Source organism: Syngnathus scovelli, chromosome 11, assembly GCF_024217435.2.
Source record: "Syngnathus scovelli strain Florida chromosome 11, RoL_Ssco_1.2, whole genome shotgun sequence".
Taxonomy (NCBI): Eukaryota; Metazoa; Chordata; class Actinopteri; order Syngnathiformes; family Syngnathidae; genus Syngnathus; species Syngnathus scovelli.
The window spans coordinates 4,498,862-4,523,787 of record NC_090857.1 but is presented as its reverse complement, the minus strand read 5'-3'; the positions used below and the strand labels follow the sequence as shown (position 1 = coordinate 4,523,787).

General features: G+C 42.6%; 2 protein-coding genes across 9 annotated transcripts in view; one reads left to right on the top strand and one right to left on the bottom strand.

The window, feature by feature from the left end:
* Positions 1-368: 368 nt before the first annotated feature.
* Positions 369-19,806, bottom strand: slc25a26 (solute carrier family 25 member 26). Of its 2 annotated transcripts, XM_049732556.2 has the most exons (10): positions 19,661-19,806; positions 18,606-18,762; positions 17,876-17,994; positions 14,583-14,687; positions 14,456-14,503; positions 6,853-6,897; positions 4,954-5,023; positions 3,996-4,060; positions 3,043-3,116; positions 369-1,437 (listed from the first exon to the last, which is right to left on the bottom strand). In XM_049732556.2, exons 1-10 carry the CDS (start codon positions 19,691-19,693, stop codon positions 1,338-1,340), a joined length of 816 nt encoding a protein of 271 aa, XP_049588513.1. In that variant the 5' UTR covers positions 19,694-19,806; the 3' UTR covers positions 369-1,337. The 2 variants fall into 2 exon arrangements, with proteins under 2 accessions (XP_049588513.1, XP_049588514.1); XM_049732557.2 differs by lacking the exons at positions 14,456-14,503; positions 14,583-14,687.
* The window catches only part of LOC125976713 (death-inducer obliterator 1), a 21,516-nt gene continuing 16,350 nt past the window's right edge, over positions 19,761-24,926 (top strand). For 3 of the 7 annotated variants that reach the window (XM_049732553.2, XM_049732551.2, XM_049732544.2), the window contains exons 1-3: positions 19,761-19,897; positions 22,042-22,159; positions 22,544-22,653. The gene's annotated coding sequence lies outside the window, so the exon portion shown is untranslated. The remainder of the gene's footprint in view (positions 19,898-22,041; positions 22,160-22,543; positions 22,654-24,926) is intronic. The other 4 variants (XM_049732555.2, XM_049732545.2, XM_049732554.2 and 1 more) reach the window with 2 other exon arrangements.

Sequence of the window (24,926 nt, the reverse complement as noted above, 5' to 3'; positions counted from 1 at the left end):
GTGTTTAACGAGGGTAACTTGGAAAACATATTGGAACGCGGCCCCTCGAGGACTGGAGTTCGACACCCCTGGTTTAAGTGAAAAGTGCCACACCCACCCTCACCCCCACTTTCTGATTGGCTGGTTCATCTGTGACGTCACAAGGACACTCCATTAGGTACACCACCATTTTCAGACGTACCTATTAACTTTATGCATTTTGTACGTGTCAAGAACGTGTATTTGACTACTTGCTCTTTATTTTGGGAGACACCAACACATATTACACAACGTAAAACACATACATATTGTCATATAAAGCAGATAACCAAATGTCAGATTTTTGCTTTCATGCCCAAAAAAATAAAAACAAGGAATAAAACACCAGACAAGTTTTAACATAAATGTTTATTAAAATAATAATAGCAAAAGAAAATTTCAAACCAGCAATCTAATGTGAAATTGCAGTATATATTTGATAACAATATTTAGGCGTGTATATGCATACACGTTATTTAAAAACTACTGTTATAAAATAAAATTATCCAAATCTCCCTGCTGTTGCATAACGGCGCATCCTTTCATGAAATAAAGTTAGCCGTTAGCTTGGAGAAAACGAGCAGAAAAGAAGTGGTGTTTCAGTGTGTGGTTCTTTCCTTGGCAAATCTTTTATCTACATTCTGGCTCACGTTCATTTACTGAATTGTTCACGCAAGGAGCCGCAACACGTTCACTGACGGTAAGGCAGTTCACTCAGGAATCACTCACTCACTGACTCGTTCACTCACAGACCCGTCCAGTAGGTGAACGGGAAATACAATCACGACTCGTTCGTGAAGGGGAAGTTACGTCATTTTCTTCTTCGTTTTGTTTTACGGCGAGGTGGCACCAGCTTCAATGGGCATTAGCGACACCTACTGGTTGAAGTCATATGAACTGAAAAAAGAACGAATCACTTTCGGAAGTGATTCGTTCACTCCCGTTCACTTAAAAAGTCGTTCTTTTGAACGAATCGTTCACCCACGAGCCAACACTTGTACACGTCATAGGTAGGCAACTCCGGTTTGCATGTTTTCTGTCTCCCTGGTGTAACACTCCTGATTCAATGATCAGGAATGTTATGCAGCTTCTGCAAACCTCCCTAAATATCTAACAATGTGAATCAACTGTGTTGCAATACAGAGACACAAAAAAAAAACATGCACAAGCTCTCGAGGACGAGAGTTGCTTACCCGTGTATTAAAGGAAGGCCTTCAGGATGTAACAGTAAGTAACCACCGATTGTGCGTAACACACGATTTTTTTGCTGACAACAGTTCTTTGGAATGAGCCGTCAGCTACGTGACGTTCACTGACGCTTACGACAGCAAAGTCCGGCGAGTTTTCTCGTAGGCTCCCAGGAAAATAAAGCCGCCCATGCTGATGAAGGTCATCCTCGGTATGCTGCCTGCAAACAGCCTGCGGACAAAGGCAATTTTAGACGATGTGCTGCGACTATTAGCCATAAAATGTTACTCCCTGCTCAAGAGAGAGGAGGAAAGAGAGCGAGAGATTCCGAGCGAGATAGACATAGAGATAGATAGCGACATAGAGTTCGAGCTAGATAGCGACATAGATAGCGAGATAGAAGTCGAAATAGATGGCGAGATAGATAGCGACATAGAGCTAGATAGCGAGGTAGAAATTAAATTTGACAGCGACGTAGAAATAGATAGCGAGGACGAGATAGTGGGCGAACTCGAGCTGGATATAGAGATAGAAATAGAGATAAATGTAGAAATAGAGATAGCTATAGAGCTGGATATGGAGACAGAGATGGATTTAGATATAAATATAGACAGATGTAGACAAAGATATAAATATGGATAGAGTGGCTCACAGCTGTTTTATGGATTAGGGTTCAGCCCCCACCCTCCAATTCATGACCCTACCCTTCCTTTATGTCTTGCCGGCCAAACGACCCTACGACTCCTTTTGACACAATTCACAGATTTGAGATTTCCCCACCCTTTTCCATGAATTGTCTTAACGACAGTCCAGATCTTCAGTCGGGGATTTGAGGAGATGGCAAATGTCACCCATGCATGGTGATGATTTATTGACCTTCACGTAAAATCCAGAGAATGCAGGTAAACAAGCAAAGAGCGTCAGATTTCACCCGTTTGTGATGGCTGCTTTTGGCTAATTTCTTGTTTCATCTCATCTAGCATTACGTTTTGTGTCTGGTACGATGCCCACCCGTGGACTTCAGACGTCAGATCTGAGGCCGGAGCTGAAACATTTCCCTCAGCTCCCCCGCGCACCCTGACTCATGTTGACGTCGCAATCGGACCGGCTGCTATGCTCTGGTATTTCCCCACTGTCAGCCAAATCATCTCTCCTGAGGAAAGAGTCTAAAGATAGCTTTATGTTTTTACCCAAGCATAGAAGAACTGGGGGTATTTTCAAAAAGACAAAATCCCCAATCTGCTCGTGTGGGCGGATTTTTGTGCCAAAATGCAAAGAACGAATTGTCTTTTGAACTTTTCCTTGTGAACTGTGAAAGCTGCCTTGTTGAAGAAGTTGTCAGTTTGGCTGCGTCACGCCGCTCCCTCCCCGCCTGAGGTCTGCGGGGCACGCTGCACACATGGAAGCGCTTTGGAGCTCGGCTTCACCGCAATTGGGCCCATTAACATAATTGGCGCTTTAAAGCCTCAGCAATTTGTACAGGCCATGCCCGAGCGCGAGCGGCAGGCCTTTGGCCCCGCGCTACGACGGCACCCCCTTCATTTTCTCATTGTGGCTTGGTTTCCCTCAAAAATAAAACCGCCTTTGCAAAACAATTGCTTTTTTAATTTTTTTTTTTTATCTACAACTACCGTCGTCATCAATACGACACGTCCAAAACATGGCAGAAAAAACTTTTCCGCATCTCCAGCTGTGGTATATATTTGCCTCCCTCCACATTCTCTGTTTTGTCTTGTAACTTTCTTACATGAGGAATGAGGTCATGCCAGAAAAGGAGCCAGGCTAAAGATGTCGTGAAAGGTCTTTGCTCTTCAAGATCTGCGTCTACACACTCACCCGGTAAGCCCTTGCCGCTTCCACACATCACAAAGCACCAGTGGGATGTTGCCGCTCGCCGTGGTTGAGCCGGCCTAGGACAGACAGACAGTGGGAATGAGACACACAATAGAGGTGTGATGAGGGATAAAAAGGTCTGCTTAACTTCCTGCTTTGCAGAAACAACAGAAAGAAAGAGAGAGTTTAGTCTTCAGATGAGCTTCCTCCAGCCACCGTCCACTTGACCCTTAGCTCCTCATGGACAGCCAGGTGAGAACTCCCGACAAACAGCCAGACAAGCAGTAAGAATCCTGCTCAGCCATTTGCCCAGCCAAACACACACACAGACACACACACAAACCTACAGTCTAGTGCTCCTTATTTACACAATAAGGCTTAGCCGGCCGGAGAGTTTTGCATCCATCTCTGTAAGGTAACGCACACCCGCAGGACGAGGGTCAAGTCAGTGCACATGGCAAAGAGACACAAAGTCAGTGTGTGTGTGTGCGTGTGGCTGACTGAGCATGAAAGAAACAGTGGGAAGCGTCTGCGGCGAATCCTGTCAAGTAGATCTGCTTGAAGGAAAAGGTAGACTCCCATCCACGTGACATGAACGATTGCGGCTGTGACAAGGGGCACATCGCTTGCGTGCCAATGTCGTGAGAGTTCCCGCGGGGACATTCATGTGTGTTTCTGATGAGAGGATGTCCCATGAGGAGTTAACATGCAGAACCTTCTGGTTCGCCTCTCGGAGACAAGCGGCCTTGAGATGGAAACTCTCTTGACGCAGTCCGCCCCCACAAACATGTCTGCCCAGCACGGTGCACGGTCCAGATGGGATGACAGATGTGTGTGTTTCTTCAGTGTCCCGGTTCTACCTCATTCAGTTCGCAGCCTGCGAGGCATCACCTGACAGCCTTGTTTAAAAAGGGCCTTGTGTGCGTATGCAAGAGAGAGCAGAGACGTTTGCATACCTTGGCGAGCATAATCCTCGTCTTTGCCACGTCAAGAGGATTGGTAACGAGCGCTGCCACCGCACCTACAGCCAAACACAAATATGAGGTCAGAGCCACATTAAAGGCGAACTGTCAAACACAACATACGTTGGGGTAAAATATAAAAGCAGCCATAAACGGCGAAGCGTCGTCATGGCGTTCATCGGGTGATAATATGATCCATCTGGGAGCTCCTCTGTTAGGCTACAAACACACACACACATTTTGAATCCATCTGACTCATTCTCCCTCGAGCAATACTCGCTGACACCTAATCAGGTGATGACCTGAGATGTGTGAGCGTTGTGCGTAGTAGTTGTAGCGGTGGTCGTACTAGAGATGTGGAGTTGGTGTGACAGGCTGACTATGATTCTATTTTATCTTCGTTGCCTTCCTTGCAACTCCTCTGCCTTCCTCGACAATGGCGCACCTGTCAAATGGGAAGTGGTTGAAGGCTGTAATGCCACCTCCAAATGTTTTTCTATCTCTTGGACAGGTTTTGTCTGTTCCATGTCATTGCACCCTGACGGACTCATAGTCTGGTGCCCGGGAGGTCGCACAGCTGCAGGGACCCATTCCCCAGAACCGGCTCCTCTCATCTCCCCTGATACTCATCCAGGCTGAGACGAGACCATAAAGTCTGATGTGGTTGCTGTTCATTGGCTGACATTTTCCCTACTGACAAAAAAAAAAAAAATCCAATTTAATGCTGTTCAGTCTGGAATTGTTTTTTTCTATTCTCCCTTCATTTGTCTCTCGGCTAACCTCTTCAGCGGATTTGCTGTGTGAGTGAGGCTGAGCTTCACCAGCTGAACGAACTCCCCCCCCCCCCCCCCCCCCCCCCCCCCCAAGGCTGGTCTACATTGGCCTTTTCACCTTATCCAACCACGGCTCCCCTTCCACCTTTCCCCAAAACAGCACCCATAATCCGTCGCACCTGCAAAAGCTCCGCAGAGCGCAGCTTGCCAAGAGTGGAGCGTGTGACCTCGTCGCTGTGACCACTGAGTCTGCAAGAGAGAGCAAAGTCAAAAGAGTTGATGAGAAAGGATAATAAAAGAGAGGAAGAGACGGGAAATGGGAGGAAAGGGGGAGGGGCAAAGAGGGGAGCATTTTGTTGCTTGCTCCGGTCAATGCAGACAAGTAGGATCGTAGGAGAAGCAGGAGCGATTGAGGTCATAGTTCCCAGATGCACCCAGAAAGAGAAGGCCTTTGACAGCGGGAGACAAAGACACAATTGTGGCTACCAAACTGCAACTGTCAGAAATCAGGACACACACCGAGATACGCACACACAACGCCTGTGCAAATTAGCCGAACCATTAGCCCCCCCCTTAACATTGACGGAATGTTTGACGGTCCCCTTCCCGTGCCCCCTGAGACATGATGTCACCCCAACAAAACTCAAGAAACTGCTTTTAATGTGTCCGGAGCCATGCAATTAAAGGGGGAGACAGGCCGAAGACGCGGGCCAGGGAACACATTAAAACATTTAATTCTAAAAGAAAAGCCAAGGCGAGACGGGCACGGGTGGATTTGCAGAACACTTGTTATGAATTGTGAGCAATGATAATGGTGGGTGAAGAACCCATTAAACCGAGATGGGACGATCCATCTTTTCGCTGCCACTAAGGGTTACTCGGCTGTAAATATGTTACTGTGTATTAATCACTGGGCATTATTATTGTAAATGATGATACGAAGAGATAGGACAGATGCAATAATAAAAAAGGGAGTATTTTAAATGGCAATAAAAATTGCTAGCATTATTTCTATTTTAAATAAAGACAATTTGTAATTTTAGTATTGAAACAAAGTCAATGCACAATTTGACTTTGCGGGCCACATAATGATGTTGTAGACCAGTGGTCCCCAACTCCCGGTCCGCGGACCGGTACCGGGCTGCCAAGCCGCATAGAAAAAAATAAAAATATATTTCTTTTTAATCGACGATCAATTCATTCAGGTCAAGACGCTCGTCCCGGTCACGTGACATGTTTCCCCCAGTCGAGCCCGCAAAGCTAGCAAAAATGAGTAAGAATTTATTTTGAAAAATATTTAAAAAAATTGGCGATTCTCTCCCAATTACATCCGCCGGTTCAGGTCAAGACGCTCGTCTCGGTCACGTGACATGTCACCTCAGTCGAGCCAGGTAAGCCTAGCAAAAATGAGCAAGAAACAAAGATGTTTGGAAAGCTTCTTCGGAAAGGGGAAAAAGCCCAATGGGGGGACGGAAGAAGAAGAGGCTTCTAAGAAAAGGAAAGCTGCATTTAAAAGAAAGTCCTACTTCAAATACGGATTTTTCGCCACAGGTAACTGACCTGTCAAGCAAGCCCACGACAGGCTACCTAACGAAGCAATGAAGCCTTCCAAAGTGCTTGGGCACATGGAGACCAAGCATCCTGTATTAAAAGACAAAACCTTAACCACTTCGGGTGTCATTGTCTCCGATTACGCCGGCTCGTTTCTGAGAAACAAGCTCAGTGCTCCCACGAATTCAACGTAATGGTGAGTTTTATTTTCATGTCTTTTATACTTGTTTTTATGCCAGTCGTACATACATTTATATAAATACATAATACATTTATTATAAATGTATTATTCATTTATATAAATGTTATTTACCCATAAAAATGTATTATTTATTTATATAAATGTATTATTTATTTATATAAATATTATTTATCCATAAAAATGTTTTAATTATTTATATAAATGTATTATTTATTTATATAAAATACGGTCCGCGAAAATATTTCTAACACGTAACCGGTCCGTGGCGCAAAAAAAGGTTCGGGACCACTGTTGTAGACCAACCAAGGAAGTATGTATAACGTACCTTTAAATATTCCCAAAGTGGAAACTGCACCAGAGAAAACGGAATCTGAAAAAGACAATTTTGGAATCGTTAACTTTGATATCATGCATGGTGGGGTCAAGGATGACCAAGTTAAAATAAAGTGACACTGATCTTTGCTGCTGTTAGTGTTTGATCACAGCAACAAGGGCATCATTCAACCATCTGCGCTTCTCGTTCCGGTCTGTTTCATCACACATCTACACAACTGTGTTTATGACATTTCATGAGCTAATTAAACACTTGGTCCAAAGCGAGTTGACCTCATCTAAACAGTCAATCTGGACATAGTCAAACTCAGCACGTATCTCCAACATCTGCTCTCAGAGTGCGGAGAGAGAAATTGCCAAGCGCTTTGCAAATCATTTACAACTAATTGGAGATTTATTTGGACTTGACAAAGTTTGTTGCTGAATTGGGATTTTACAGGCGTAATTAGTTGCTCCTAATAGGGCTGTTTCTGCACGACGAGAGCCAGACTGAAGCGAGTTCAGGAGCAGGTCGCTAACAGTTTAGTGAGTTTACTGAGCTCTGCAAGAACATCCCCACTCAGTAAAACAAATGTCTGTCGAGAGGAAGAGTTAAGAGAGTAAATGCTCGTCGTGTGTTTCTTTACACAGCTCATTTCTATCAACTTTGTGACTGCATAGCAAGAACCATAAAATTTGTAGTGTCTGTGGCTGACTCTACTCCTCTGTCTTCTCCAGGCAGACAGAAGAAATTCCAGTCCCTCTGTGGAGATGATCTGCAATCTTATTAAATGTAGGTCCAGCCAGGACAATACAAGGAATGAGAGCTCCCCCCCTGTTTTCCAGCTGTGAGCAGGTGAGAGTGTTCTTTTCCAAAGAATAAAAGCACCCTTGTCTTTTATTAGCAGTCCAAAGAGTTTTGCAACGTTCCCAAGCCAAGGAGACAGACTTTGGCGATGACATGCAGAAAGTGGAATTTGAATGCAAAATTGTTTTTGATTATATAGCAGGCTGCTAATACAAATTCTGATACCAATAATAATGATAACAACGGACAGATGGCTTCTGCAGTGGATTTGAAAAAACTGATCCGCACCATATGCATGCTGGAAAAGACTGAAACAACTGCCATAGTCGTCTTTTGTTTGACCGGTATGAACATTTTAAAATTTGAGACCCCACCGATCCTTAACAGACATGGCTCAAATTCTGGACTGGCTCCAAATCCTCCGTACTGGCTTGGCACAGACTACAATAAAAACAGATAATCTCTTAAAGTAGTGCAATTATATGGAGTTGAGTCTATTCTGGCAAAAATCCTGTCAAAATAAGGCTCTGCATCTTGGCTACATAGTGAAAACTTTGTTCCAGGAGCTCAGCGGCATCTGCTCTCAAAGCCCTCAAACATCTGTGTTATCCGGCTGGCCCGCAGGGAGACGATTCCACGGCTGGGAAACAAAACGATTTCCCCGCATACATACCTGCCATATGGCTAGCTTATATATTTTTTTGCATGCTAATATCATTGCACTTGATTATTTTTCACCTGTTGCGGGCGTGTCGGAGATGAAGCTTGAGACGTGCTCGCAGGCACATTTTGCGGCTGATGGATTGTGACAGCACCACTTGCTCTCCCTGTCAAGTTCTATATACTATTCATACGGAGATGTGGACTGCGTCACTCTGCTAATACAACTCCAGCTTGTGTGTTTGTGTGTACAAAGTATCGTCGCCAAATGTATTAGCGGGGACTTTATTAGTATTCCGAGAGGCTTCGGCCTGTCACAGGTCCTTAGGCGCTCGGCGGAGGGCAGAAAAACACATGTCAAAATATATTCCGCATGAGCCTGATTGGAGGACAAGCCAGTTGGCTGCAATTTGACAAACGACTTTTAATAGGTCAGACTGCCGCTTGTGCATACTGATGAGGTTTTGAAAAGAGAGCAAGGCAAGATGATGGATGTTGAGACAGAAACAAGAAGGCAAATGGATGAGTAGCGGCGGCCATGCCAACCGAGAAATGGTATTAGTCTTCTTTCTGTAAATATCTCATCCTCATATTTTTTTTGAAGCGATAAAACTTCTTCTACTAGTTGCTACCTCCTAAAAATAAATCAACATACTGTTGGCGTATCGTCACAATTGTATCATATTAAACAATCGGACAGTATCGAGCCAAACAGTCATAGAAAGATGTAATCCCCTAAAAATTTGACAGTGATGATGACCAGTCGCCCTGTACCTAAGCAAAGAAAGTCAAACCTTGAAAAGAAATCAGGAACAAGTATGTGCTGAGTCTGTTCCACACTTGCCACCAGATGTGGAGCAAATGATTCATGAGCTGGAGAATGCAGCTGGATCCCATGTTAGTACTTGATACCCAATGACCACTGCAAATCCATCTGTCAAAATGTCCCAAAGCCCTTGGATTTGGAATCCACTGCAAGAGTTATGGAGCATTAAGAATTTCAGATGCAATTTATAAAACGAGCGAATAAAATTGGATTGAAAACAATCTCGGGTTGATCAGGAATTAAGATAACGCTTGTGCCGGTGCAGCACATTTAGGTGCATTAAGTCGTTTTCCAATTGCATCACACACTACTTTTTCCAAAATTGGAGCCTTTATTTTATCCGATCCAACTTTTTCTTCAAAGAGGGATAAACTCCATCTGAGAATTCGGACAAAAATGTTTGTAAAGCAATGTATAATGTGTAATGTCATAATGATTGCTGGTGATTAACATGAACTGACTGTAACAAAATAATCATTCTCAAATACTGATGGCTATCTATGAAAAATTTATAATACAAATAAAATTTATAATACTCAAATGTGTAGAAACAAGTTGCGTTAGGATGATTTTTGTTTCCTAATAAAAAATCCAGATGGTAGTCGGATGGGGAAGCGATCAGCAGTGGCCATTGTCATAAAGTCAAATGAAAGTGGGTCAAGAGAAGACCACAAGTCCACATTTATCTGCTAATATGACATGATCGATTCTCTTAAGGAAGGATGAACTGTCAGACAGATAGACATATAACCAAGTTAAAAATGTTACAATATTTTCAAGTGAATATAAGTTTCAAAAATTGCATAAAAAGTCAATGTTAAAACATAGTTATCAGTTGTCGAGTGATTGCTGGCTGTGGGTGTCATTGATGTGGCTCTTAGATTAGGATTGTGTGTGTAGACAATTTGTGTTTACTTTCATTTTACAGGTGTGTTTGTCTACTTGGATATTGTGTTATCATTTTGAAAGTAAGAGTGGGAGTGAAATCTCTTCAATGAAACATTGAGTAGATGCAGTAACAATAAAAAGGGGGACTTTGGAAATGTAATTAAGATTCATAGAATAAAAGAACTCAGGTTAGCCAACTCTCACTTTCCAAATTTGTACAGTGTAAGGAGTGTTCACCCTAGACTGGAACGATTGGCAATCACTCATCTGAGCCTTTCCAGATCCCCTGTGCTGCACAAACTAGATAGAACGTGTCTGACTGCACTTGCTGAAGAATTCCACCTGACAGTTTTGAATGCCAAACGCTCAACTCCATGTGTGTGCGCGTATTTAACAAACCAAACCGGAGAAATTTAAGCAAGGCATCTCCCACAAGCCAATCACACAACTGTCCCCTGTCGCCTCAAGCTGCTTCATCCTCGCAAATGTCAGTGTGGGTGCAGTATTCATAACAAATGAGGACATGTTTTGAGGGGAAACGAGGAGACAAGGGAGCTAATTAAAGTCGAGTAAAGCATGTTAAGGAATTTGGAAGGCCGAGCGCATGTGGTGATTTGCTCACAAAAGGTAGATGAGATTTTAGACTCATTAAAAGGAGGTCTAAATGGTGGCACAGGAGGTGTGATGCGTTTTTGGTGGATTTGATGCAGGCGGATAGATTTAGTGCTGCGTGGATGTGTGTGTGTGTGTGTCGGGGGGCAGAGTTAGACTGCTCTTTGTATTGGACTTGTGTGAGTATGAAATTAGGGCCCAGTGTGTGTGCGTGCATGAGTGTGAACTCTGAATGTGTATGAATAAACATGCCTCTTGATTAATGATTCTTCCTTCACAAATAAGTGAGACGAACACATTAATAACATGGCATCACGCCAATGTAGCCTCGGCCCAGACTCAATCAACAGATGTTAGTGTGTAATTGCGGCGCCGGCGCTCCTAAAACGACAGGTCAAAACTGACTTGGCCAGAAGCAAAAACCCTCGCCTGGATAAGAGAGCCTAAGTTGAGCGAGGCGATTCGACGGAGATTCAAATGAGTCCATTGATTTTTCTTTCAACGTGACTTGATCCTTTTAGCACAGCAGACGAGGGGGCAAATTTAAAAAGCAAAGGTGTGTCCATTCCCAACAGTCCAAAACCAGTAAAACCAGTTGCAGGAACAGTTGTTGGCTGTGGTTTTGGTGTTTATCATCTTAAAGATTTATAATATTTTGAATATTAACTGTCCATGCAAAACTGTGCCCCTGAGAGTATTTACATACAAGTTGGGTGGGCTATTTCACAAAGTTTCCAGCCTTCATAGGAACGCTTGTGTTTGTGTCGTTTCTGATTGTACTGTATTGAGAGGACCAAGAAACAATTATACTGTATTATGATTTTAAAGCGAAAACAATAAATACAGTGATAGCTTTATATTTTGCAGTCATATGTAGATTTAAAATTGCAACAAAACTACACGTAATTCCCTATAGTCAAAGTCCAACTGAGCCTGTTCCAGGAAAGGGAAATGAATGGCTTTGAACTGCTAACCTTGGCCGGTGTTGAGACAGATAATGGTCCTGCTGCAACTGACACTTAAGATCGCTTTCGTGCATCGGACATTAAGCAGTGACATCACAGCGTGCCCCTTGACTTTCAGGCATTTTGTTCCAGATGCTGCTGGGTCGTTAGCGCCCCTGCGACCAAGATGATGGCTGAGGCAGAGGCAGAAAAAAAAAAAAAAAAGAAGCGAGGGGGCCGGGCTTCTGTTAGCAGAGGCTGGGACAAAACAGAGGGACACGTTGGGTTGCCAGGGCAGGTGCAGTTTTTCAGGAGGAATAACACAAAGTGCAGGACAACCCTTCATGTACACAAAAAACTAAAATCCTAATTTTATTAATAAATTCATTAAAAATCTTTCCCTAGCCTTGTGTTGTAAAAAAAAAAAATCTCTTTAGTCAAATGCTACTCATGGACTGCAGTACGTTGTATTAGGTTACTTGTCTGCTAAACTCAAGTAGAACAGGCATACTTTTCAAGCGTTATTTTTACATATTGCTGTCGAGGGAATTATGGATCACCTTCAATCTGCTCGGCTGGCACTAAATTCCAAACGATAAGGGCATATTCCTGAAACTCATTTCCTTTGACATGACATCCAATCCACTCTAGTTTCATTTTCCTCCCAGCCTCCACCTACCACAACTCTACTGCTCGACACGATTAAAACCACATGCAGGGCGCCAGAGGTTTTTCTGGATGGATTGACCCAAGCAAAGTTGCGGGAAGAAAATCAAGCCACAAGGCTCTTAATGAAAACATGGCCTCAATGTTAATGTCATGTGGACAAGTGGGTGGCAGGTGCAAAAACAACCACAAGTGACCCTCCGTATCAGAAAATGCCAGCTACTAGAACGTGGTAGCAACTCTGAAGGCACAGACACCTGCTTTACAAATAATATCCAGAAATGATGAATTGAGCTTGACATAAGTGTGTCTGTATGTGTGTGATCCATAGGCCTCAGGGGCAAAGCCTTCAAATGCCTTATCCAGAAGAGTCATGGGCTCTTCCAGAGTCAAGTCGGCACCATGCAGAGCACACATGTGCAGGCCTGACAGCGCAGCAGCAGATCTCTGCGCATCTGCCAGCAAAAGCAGCCTGACACTGAAAACTGGTAAACTACTATTTTTTTTTTTTACTTTTTCCCGATGAGTCTCATCTAATGAAGTATCTCAATGTGTGTGCACGTGGGAGAATAACAGTTGCATCTTTAGCATCAGACAACCACACTTGGTCAGGTCAAGTCACGTCAAGGGCCTTATCACCCAAAAGTCAACAAGTCATTTAAGGCTTCTCTCAAAGAGCAAATAGTAGGTGAGGCAACACGGTAGCTAATCTGAATTGTCTTGCTGCGCCTAATAACTTGAATAGTGTGCAGTGAGTGCGCTCAATAGTCAATCAACTGGGGCTCAAGGTGCCTCAGACTGTCACTTTCACTTACAGCCACAGTCATTATATACCCACGAAACCAATAAAATATCTAATAGCTCATCTCCGACTCATTACGCCGTTTCAAACTGGTGCAGTTTACATCAAATTGAACGTCACCTTACAGAGCTTTAGATGGAACGCTGACGGTGTGTAGTCAGTGTAGTGGCTGATATTCCAAACTCAAGTGTGATGAGGTGATGGAGCGATAAGAGGGGGGGAAGTAGAGCCAAGAGAAAATCTGATATCCACTTTCGGCAAGACTGAGATTAGCCTGCCACCTTGTGGTACAACAAGGCCATGCAAAACATTTTGTTTTGTTTTTAGCAGTACTATCCCAAAACAAGTCAATCAATTTTCATAATAGTTTGTGGTTGTCTCTTGTTTTTTTTTTTTTGGTGGTTACAAACTCAACCCAGATGTGACAATTTGCCAAAAATGACGTCTTTTCAACTGTCTTGTATACAAGCAGTTGTTTCTTTTGAACAACCACATAAATCACAGTCATGCGTCTATTTCTGATAAAGTGCCCGAGAGCGAGATGCTCTGCATAATTGACACGATAACAAACAATCCCATCCTCGTGCTCGACCCGCTTGCATCGCCCCCTAATGTGCTATCATGCCCATCAGGAATGTCTTCTGAAGGCTATGAAATGGATACACAGCACAGGTAGGACCCCAATTAGTTGGCGGGCCAGAGAGGAGAGCGGTACGCCACAGCTCATAAACAAACTTATCTTGACAGAGTCGCTTGGCCAAAGCAGGGAGATAGGCGGCTTGTGAAGGGGGCAAAGAGAAAACGGATTACCTTCCCGACAAGCGTCAAAGCCAATCACGGCACGGGATCCTTTGCTGTTGCCGCGCCACGTATCCCCGCTGCCAACGCCGCGATTCATCTGCCCGTGTTAGTATGCACGCAGGTCGTGCGGCGGGCTACAAATGTATTCATTTATTCTGAGTCCCTGCGAGAAATCACAGTGTCTTGTTGTCCTTTTCTCCCCCCCCAGCTGTCCAGATGGAATTTGCGTGAATAACATCAGTTTAGTGAGGCAGAAAATAAGTACAGGCTCGCACGGCGGAGGGGACGAGATTACGCCCTCTCCCACCTCCACACACCCAAAAAACAAAAAAAAACAAACAAACAAACAAACAAAAGAAGACAGAAGTGTCACCTTCATATACTTCTTTGTGTGTCTGAACCCTCCCGTATTTGCTCCCAGAGTAGAAATCAACTTTGATATTTGACTATCGTTTTTAGACTCAAGAAAATCAAACAACTACGGTTGTCAGATGAAATTATTTTTCATTGTTTTGCTGTTATGATGCAAAGTACTTCATAAAAAGAGTCCTTAGTTTGATAAACATTGGTACTAAACATGAAGGAATGAGAAAAGAGAAATAATCGTACCTCTCTGAGGACTGTACTGCTAAAGCCTCTGTATAAGCCTCGGACACCCTGACAGGAAAGAATACAAATGTGACAACACTGAATGGCTGACAAAAAAAAAAAAAAAGAGGTGGCTCTATCGTTGTACCTCTTCCTTGAGTACGACCACAAGCATGTGGTATGTGCTCAATGACTTCGACACTTGCGTCCTTTGCTTAACCACCTCTGCGGGCACTCGGATCAGACACGCCACCTACAAGATAGGAGAAGAAGAAATTTTAGGGAAACTTTCCCCACTTTGTCAAAAAGGAGAAGTTACAACTCCTTTACTGCCATAGTTCAGACAATTAACATGGGAGAACAAACAGCAGACATGTCACCTGAGTGCCAGGTCAAAAGGTCACCAGGCGTACTGTGTCTGTATCCAAGCTTGCGCTGCCATTAAAATTGGAACACCCACGAAGACGTTACGTGGCGCTCGGTTCCAACACATCGACCATATGTCGAAAGCAAAAGCTAGACGTGACTATTCCAGCTTCACGAGTCCCATCTCCCCAAAAGGGCTGGCAAAGCTGCCCACCTGGCGACTAGACTTAACCCATCGGTGGCTCCAGCTAGTCCAACAGATGTCAGAGTGCCACTGTCACTCTCGCCACTACACAGAGGAAAGCGTGAGCAAGCAGTTGCAATAAAAAAAGAATTGTGACTCTTCTCACTTCCTTATTTAGCTTCAAGCTTGAACAAAAGTTTGAGGAGATGGTCCCTCGAGGATATTGCTATAAAAAAAAGAATGTGGGGGGGTAAAGTCAATCCCTACAGCTGTTAGAGGACTCCAGTCACAGACAAAAGGGTGACTTGGGAACAAGTCTGTGATTATAGGGAAGACGTGATGTGATGAGCGTGCAAGCACAATCAACAGTTGAACAGCTGAAGCATGACAAGTGGCTCAAATCGAAATGTAATTCATTTATTGTTTGCTGAATGCGTCTTTGGATACCATCATGGGAACTTGACTTTAGTGGCAGACTCCCAATCTCTGGTCAGGTGTTGAGTAATTTTAAGCATGGAGCAATAGCACCACCAAGTGGTTAAATATCCACATGCCAGCCCTTATTATGTCAGCCGCGGTCATCTTTTTTTTTATACCAAGTAACCGTTTATAATACATTGCATGACATGTTTTTCCTAAAACAATCTTTCAAAGAATCAAAGTAAGGAGGCTTAATAGAAATAAAGTGTCCCTGACAAGTTATTGCTGATTAAATTGGACTGCAGTTGAGATATCTTTTCTTCTCCGGTCACTGCAAAGGTGAATTCAGAAATTGGATCGATCAATTCAAACAGATTAGGGACACTTTTCATTTGGAAGTTGTTTGGGTAGATTATGTAATATACTAAAACCAATCTTAGATCAGTGAAAACGAATGTTAACGTGACAGGCAAACTACTGTAACAAATGGGAAATTTATGTATGTATATTCAATTAAATACAAACAATACATGACAGTTTCTGTATATTCAATTAAATACAAACAAGGCAGAATAAAGATGTGTAACTTGTTCTTTTGCGGGAAAACTTAACTAGTTTTCTGCCGTTTAAAAAAATTCATTTGGACATTATTATGATCTCTCTGAACCTCATCCATTAAAACCTTAAAATATGAAGTAATGGGGAAAAAAATAAGACACATAAGATGGGTGGAGCGGCTGGAGTAAAACAGGTCATGCAGAAAAAAGCAAGTTATGAGGACACGGGATGTCTCCCAACTTTGAAACAACAGCCAATAAATCAACAGAGCGCAGCGCTGCGCTTCGAGGCAGGCATGGATTATTTCTCAGTGCCAACTTCAAGTAGCTGCCAGTTTTACCATCTTTGACTCCCCACTATATTTTCCCGTACACCCTCCCACGGATGTGAGGTAAGAGAAAAGGGTACGGCGGGGTGGGTAGAGCGGCGAAAGAAGGCTGCTGCCGCCCGCCTTTGACAAATGAGCTTTCACACCAGACGTCGAGCGAATGGGAATGAAGATAAATCTGATCTAATGGCTGGATAACAGCCTGCTCGAGCCTGACAGCCACCATCATCTTACACATTCTTTATGGAAGCATCACCAAGATGCTGCAGCTTGGTTGGTGTGCGTGTGTGTGTCGCAATGACTTGTTTACATGTGAGCCCTTCCTTCACACAGGCTACTATGGAAATAATTATTACAGTTATGACAAAGATTTCAGACATTAAAGAATTTTGAACATAATGGTAATCAATTACTTGCTCGAGCCATAAATGAGCAAACAAATGCTCCTTCATTAGATAGTAGTAGAACGTACAATCAACTTTTGTCGCCACCTATTGACAACAAAATAAAACAAAATAATATTTACATAGTATGTCATTTGATTTATATTATAACAAAAAATAAAATAAAAATAGAACACTAAAACTAATATAAGATTTATCCAGCAGTGTGCTTTAAGTATTTTGAATTTAGATTTTAGAATGCATTTCTTAAAGAAACTTTAGTCAAACAAAACGGATCATTTGCCTCACACTAAGTTGCTCCACTAACATTTTAATGACTGCTTTCATCACATCCACACCAGCCCAAGCTCACAACAGACCAATAATGAAGACTCAAGAGACAATATGTGCTTGCGATTGCATCATCGTGCCAACATTTAGACCTCGGATACGACTTAGCGCTAAGGTAGCCTTTTCACGGCCAAGCCTGAAGATTACTCTTTTGAAGCGCACGCATGCGTTAGGCCGACTCAAGTGGGCTACTGAAACTGCTCTGCTCCACATTTCCATCTTTGATGTGCTCAAATCCAGAACAGCGGGAAATGGGTGAACGCTAGTAACAAACTCGGCCTCACCTTTCACACTTATCTGGCTTTAGCCACGAACAAAGAGTTGAAACCAAGTGCAATTTTTTTTTTTTTAGGGGATCATCCACTCCTGCAGTGATGTCTCTGTTATAATGATCGTTGCGACTGAATTTGCACTAATGTGAAAGTCGACGGCGCGAGACTCCGCAGGGACGCAGACCCGCGGGGAATATAAGCCAGTTTCATAAACATGCAAAACTTGGGGAAATTACATCCATCGAAAATCCATGAATACAGAAAGCCTCGTGCCGTGGGATCGCAGGGGGGCATCCCCTTTTTCTGTACCCCCTATCCCTCTACTTCTATGCTTTATGCCAATATGAATACCCGTGGCCCACTGAGCATGACTGTGAGAGTATAGGTAGAGGAAATTACACTGCTCTTAGCTTTTCAGTCACTGGAGAAACCGGGGCCAGCATGGTGAATTAACTAATGAGATCGTTTTTTTTATCCAGCAGGGGAAGTAAAGACGGGGGTGGCCCAAAAGAGAGCCACCCAGCTGGACCTCGAAGGCAGAGAGGAAGGAACTGCATGGACAAATACAACAGCGCTTACCGTCTCACCCAGGGAGGCCGCCAGCATGTGAGTGACTGAAGCCACCGATGGGTCTTTTAGCATTCCGCTGGAACCGAGGAAGGACTTTGTGTAGTCGTAGGTGACAAAAAAGGCAGCGGCTGAAAGCAAGCAAAGCGGCCAAGTGGTTAAACCTAATATTATTTAATTTGCCTCTCTAGCAGTGACTGAGCTCACCGGTGGTTGTGTGGGTTGCATTTGCAAAATCACAAAACACAAGAACTGCTAGCGGCATCAGCGGCTATGTTCAGTTAGTTGTATACAGCATCAGGGAATCCTTTTTTGTTTCATATTTAAAATTCCAGAATTTTTTCCTTTCAATATTTTCTAGTACTTTGATGTGTTTAGGGGTTTTCAATGCATTTCAATGGGCGTGTATAACTAGCTATGAGATAGCAAAAATCCATGTCCTATTGACTCCACTAAGTCTACTGTTTATCCTTTTATTTTGTGGCTGAGGTATTCACTCTCATTTTTTTTCCAACCTCCGTGGATAATAACAGAATGCTAAAAAGACGACTTCACTTCACAGAGGTGGCAAATCAACCACTCAACCGGCAGGTAAACAAACTCATTTACTTACTGTTTTAAGTACATGCACCTATGGCTAAAGCCAAACTTTGTTTTTTACTTTCAGCACCTGGATTTGCCGCCTCCTGCATAAGACAACAGAACAACACAGTGCTCGCTGCAATCACCCTCACTGTCTTACCACTGGGAAATGAGCCGAGAGCAGCAGATGGGACCCCTGCATAGATGCCCCTGAAGCCCCCGGCCCTGTAGAAGCCTTGCTGGCTCTGCAGTCTGGTCTTAATGGTGTCCAGTGGGAAAAGGGTGAGGTCCACACACATGCCGGCACACCCTCCAGCCTGGGGAACATAATAAGCACTGTTAAAGCTATAGTGCCTTTTCTATTTTTTTTTTTTTTTTTGCTTAAACAGTTTGCTTTTACGGCGCATCATAAATTTTACCTGTCTCTTTCTCTTTTAATATAAAACACAAAAACTAATAAACAATCTAAGCATGTAAATGTTGTAATACAATGATAATAACTGAAAGACTGCTGTGTTGTGTCTAAACTCTAGATGTAATACTTTTATTTTATTTTAGCAAGATATGCTTCACCTTGCAACAGGAGGAGTCTGGAAAATTCATCACTAACACCGCAAAAATCCTATGAGGATAAAAAAAAATGCTTTTTAAAAAAAAGTTGTTAGTCTGACGACTTGTTAATTAGAGTGTGCAAAAACCGCACTTGCAGTACAGGGCCGCAGGGTGAGGAGTGTCTTGTTATAATTAGACTGGATCACACCCTCAAAACCCACTTGAATAAAAAACTGAAATTATGGTAAACACCTTGGTAAGTAGTTTTAAAATTCACAATATGTTGCTTTAAGTAACTGATATTTGAGACAAAACAGAAAAAGTGCTAACATGGTAATAATAATAATAGTAATAAATGCAGTATAAATATTCATTCATTTATTCATCTTCCAAACCACTTATCTCCATTATCTCCATAATAAGTGAGGCGGACGTGCGCCACCGAGCCGCCCTGTTGTTGTGATAAAAGTAATCCCGAAAATGTTCTTTCAATCATAATTGATACAGTTCCTAGAGAGAGATAGAGCCTGTCGATATGCATGGAAATTAAACCGCTGTAAAATAATTTCTGTCTTCTTCCGGTCATTGAAACTTCCAATCAGTCTGCACTAAGACTCGTTCATTTAAATACTGTAAAAATAAAAAGTACAGTGCAATTCATACCACGAGGGACGCGATGAATTCTCGGCTCTCCATGATACGCTTTCAATGCTTCCGATCGCTCGCCTGACATGTGCCACTAAACTATGTTCGTGTTTGGCAGGGGACGAATGAAAAACACGCCCGTTTAGGGCGCCGCCATGTTGACTTCCGTGTTGTGTTGACGTCACAGTCACATGACACCAAACGCCAACAACGACAGGGGGTCAGTCTCCCCGGATGCAGTACATTCAAGGACCAGTAAGTGTATTTTGAATCCAAGTGTTTATTTTATAATCTCGTAAAATATTCATTTTAAGTCATCTACATGAGCATTATAGTTTTGATCGTTACATTATGCAAAATCTTGGGATAAAAATGTAACGAGTGTATGTTTGCATTCACGTTGAATTTTAACTATACATAAGAATAGTTGCAACATTGTTATCCTACAAGTTTATCAGGATCCACTTGTTCTTGTTTGTGTCTGCATAATTTGTACCTTTCTTGTGCCAATTGGCGGACGTTACTTTTTAATATATACTTATGCACTACATTGTTTTCAATGAGAGGGCAGCTGTGTTGCTTTGTAAGTAACCTTGGCAATTGTTTTCATTGAGAGGTCTGTGTCTCAATTGGTTGGTTGCCTTCAAGAAATTGAGATTAACCGTGTCCTTTTTGTGGTCTGATAGCGTGACTCATGAAGGGGCTCTGAGCTGCTTTAAATTGTACCCCAGATTTATGATTAAATAATACTGAGTCCTTGACCAAATAAAAAAAAAAATAATGTGCTTATATAACTTACTTGAGCTCACTTTTTTTTTTTTTTTTTTTTGCCAGTCCAGAAATTCAGGTTTCACATATATTTGTGATGCCGTGATGTAAATGTTTTCTTTTCCAGTGACATACCAACTCGGTTATTTATGGGCTACTGTCAGTCAGGTAGTGTCTTCTATTAGAGAGGAGCAAGCAAGGGGCCGCCACCTTCTTATTCAGCCCGGACCCAATGATGTCTGGGATGAGTGCGCCCAGTTTGAAACGCTGTGCCCATCATCTATCTTGTTGAAGCGGGTCTCGGAGGGATCCCTTCGAATGTGAGCCTCAGCTGGACTTGGACTTGGATGCTGTCTCATTCTCTTGATGTGTATTAAGCCCGAGGAAGGCTAGACAGCTTCACTTACGATCTCCTTCTCACCTTTTTGTTGTTATAAGCAGTGAGTGGGACCTGGTTGGTGTGTGGATTAGTTTAGACTTTCTATCCTCAATTATTATTCATTATTATACCAAGTCATAGAATTTGAGAGTGTTTAATAAATAATTAATTGGTTCTACATAGTTTGATTGGTTAATAATTCATTTTTTTCGTAGTTTCTAGATAGGATAAGTATTTGTTTTCGTATATGTGTTTCCCCAATTAGTCAGTTATGGCAATAATAGAGTGGATTATGTTTATTGTCGTGTCATAGTTGAAGATCAGCTCACACTTGATGACCAATAGAGGTCATCTGGAATGGTCATTTACTTTCAGCTGCAACTGTAACTCCAAAATTGAATTCAAAGGCTGTCTGCCAATAGAAGGTGTGTTGTGTTACCCTGTGTAAGGTTAATAAGAAGCACTCGGAATTTGTGCAGATTTGCGGAGAGCACCATTGATCTCGACCCAGTCAGAGTATGATCTCTGAGATGAAAAGGGATGAACGAGAGGGGAACTGATTCACTGTCAGCCACAAGTCAGCGAAGGGCAATTCTAGCCCGCAGGCCATCTTTGAAAAACTGAAGGGTAAAGCATGGAGGATTAAGCCACAACGTGGGGAGGGAGAAACCCAAGCAGCCAAAAACTCAAAGTGTCATTGTGGTAGCAGAGCACGGGTTAACAGTTTGCCTCTTCTTTTTTATTTTTGGCAAACATGGAAGTGTCTGTGAGGATAAACTCTTGAGTCAAAAGTTTAAGACTTGCACAGGTGAGAGAGTGCATATAGTGGTCTTTTATTTTCTATGGGAAGAAAAATGAGATACCAATGACTAAATACGATGTGCTAGGCCGAAATATATTGTGCCGTCGTGGGAGCTGAAAAGTGCTCACACACAAACACAAATCTTTCTTGTTGAGTCTCTAGTTTCTGAAGATATGCCTGTGAATTATATATTAAAATTAGATCAATTTTTTTATCTTCTTTACATACACCAGCGAACACCATCTGCGATGACAGTTCAGAAAAGCGCACATCTTGATTCTGACAAAGTGATATTATTCATGAGAGAGTGCGGGCGAGCCGTGTGGCCAACTAAACTGTTACTCATTAGGCAGTCTTAACATTTGCATCATTAGGCCAGCACAACAGCAGGAGTGGGCAGAGATGCAGCGAAGCGCCTTTCAAATAAAATCTTTTGTTTTTTGCCTTCAGGATGATGCGCTACAAGGCTTCCTGACAAGGAGCGAGACCAGAAGGGAGCAGCGAGAAGATTCTCAAACGGAAGAGAGCGGAAGGTGACAGCGAGAATGGGGTAAAGGAGAAGAGAAAGGTTAGAAAGAAAGATGAGAATAAAACAACATTCATTATAAATTCACTGAATCGACAAGCTGTCACACCGCCATGCCTACTGCGAAGCACACAAGCCCCGACACGGAACAACTGTGCCTCCATAACGCCACCCAAAACTTGAATTATTCACCTTTGCTTGCATTTAACCTCTATAGTATATGAGCGACCTATAAAACCTAGCTAACATCCTGTCATAATCCTGTCTTCCCATTCTTTTTTTTCACCCCCCCACCCCAAAAGAATTTAACACTGCTAGGCCATCAGTGAAATATGAGCTGCCTGTAGCATATTGATCCTACACTGCGAAGATGGATTGATCACAGACAAGACAAAGCAATGGTGACGCATTCTTGTTCTGCTGCAGAAGCGGCGCCAGTGGCTCGGGTGCTTGTTATTGATTCCTGAGATGAATTCGGCTGTGATGCAAACGCTTGGATTTGGTGCTCTGTGCTATTGCGTTTTCACATCAACCAGGTGAGCTTAGGGAAGGCCTGTCACCCACACCTTTGTCTTACCATCCATCTAGTCTCTGCGCCACTTTTTGTCGTTAGGGTCGTGAGTGTGCCCGGGGCCTATCTCAGCTGGCTTCGGGCAAGAAGCATGGTACACTTGGTCGTCAGCCAATCGTAGACCTTTGACTAGCAATATGGATTTTAACGGGCTGGAAATTATTTGTATGTATAATTAAACACGGTTTGTGTTTCTTCTCGAATGAGAATTGTGCCCAACCAATTGTCACACCTTTGTCTTCAACAAGGATTAAAAACTCAACTGTCACATGGGATAGCCTGCTAGAAAAAAAATTCTCCATGACTACACAACCATCACACACAACGAAAGCAAGACAGAAGCGACACATCCACTAAACATTCACATATTTATGAATGAAATACACAAATGTGTTTTTTGATAGAATGTTGTGATGATAGGATGAGGAAAAAAAAGCACAAAAGTCAAAGTTTTACAGTCAAGTTTCCCTTTTTTCCCCCAGGACAACACTGAGCAAAAACTCAAGTCTGTGGCACACCATGTCTAATTTTTGTTACGAGATCAGTGAACAAGTAGTTTCATCTTTGCGGCCAGACATTCTTTTCTGGAGATGGATCAATAGCACTGGTTCCCCGTTTCTCTCAAAATGAGAACTCTTAAGTGGCTTTTGTGAAAAAAAGCGGATTTCTAGGTGGGGGGATCGATTTACGCCATGCACATTTAATAGAAAAGAAGGAGCAGGGTAGGAGTCCCTTATATGTGTGTTTTTGAGCATGCATGTATATATGTGAACCCTTGGAGGCACCCCCCCCCCCCCCCCCAACCTTCTCTGTAGTTCAATGAAGACTGAGAAGCTCCATCACAGTAAAATATGCACAAACATGCTCGGCAATCTTGTCCTATCTGCTCGGAACGTGGCACTTAATAGAAATATGGATCTGTTCTCGTATCGTCTGTGGCACATTGACATTTGATTTCATGAGCCGATACAGTGGCCCCGATCCGTCTGCGCGACACAGTGACACTTTTGTGATGCTTTGAGTCACAGGAGAACTCTTGACAAATTGTCAACATGTAAGTGGGAAATGTTTTAACACTGCTGGGAATAAAGTGTTGATAAGATTGACCAGAGCATGGAAAAGAACACGCTTCCCTCAATGTTCACCTTTGGTTGAAATCGGAAAACTTTTGAGTGTGACCCAAACTGTGATAGTGATCCACTCCACGCCCTGCGATAGACAATGAATACGAGTCTGAAACACAAATGTTACATCAGATTGTCCTCTGCTTGCGAATGATGACCTTTCAAATAGCAAAGAGTGAGAGCACTGAGGGAGAAGCTAACCTTTAAATTTTAAATAACATCTGGATAAAGAAGGCAGTTTTGCTGCAGTGTCACAGTGCCACCTTGCGGTGAAATGCTGCAGCACACTAATACGCTATGGAGCAAGTGTTTCCCAACCTTTTTATGTCTTGTATATCCCGAAAAATGGAGCTCTCATCAATAAGTCCCCTTGGAATGTGCTCGGCGCTCGCAGGTTAGAAAACCAGGTTAGGAAATACTACTATAGCGTAGTGCAGTTAATTTGTATGTTTAAGATAATTCTGTGTAAAAACCAGTTTGTTCACTGGAGGTTAGGAAATACTACTGTGGCGTTATCTTGTATGTTTAAGATAATTCTTTGTAAAAAAAAACAAAAAACAAAAAAAACCTGTTGGTTCACTGGAGCTGAATGTGCATGAGGCATCTTTTTAGAAATCATAATGTACAACTCCATTAGCTCTGCATGCATAATTGATATATTTCACGTTTGTGAGCTGTCAGGTCATACATATACTCGCATTCGTATTCAGCATATGGCAATGTTTCCATCAAGTACCTCGTCAAAGAAAGCCTTTTGGGACTGGCGTATTTGACTTGTGTGATAATAACCAATTAATGTGCTAATTTCAGAATTCATCTCTTCAATAATTGCTGCCATCAATATCAGATGAACTGAGAGTGTTGCCCTTGTTTGCAGAAACATAGCTAGGGATTTTGATTATGCTCTGCATGGTTATGAATGATTGCATCAGAATTACAACAAATACACAATACAAGGGAGGGTTTTATGAAATAAAACGCACACAATAGCCGAAACCTTGCGCAACGCATTCATAACACAAGCAAAATTAAGTCTGAGTAAAATAAAAAACGTTTTGGTGATCTTAATTTACTAATTAATAAACCACATTCCATCACGCAGAAAAAAATACCA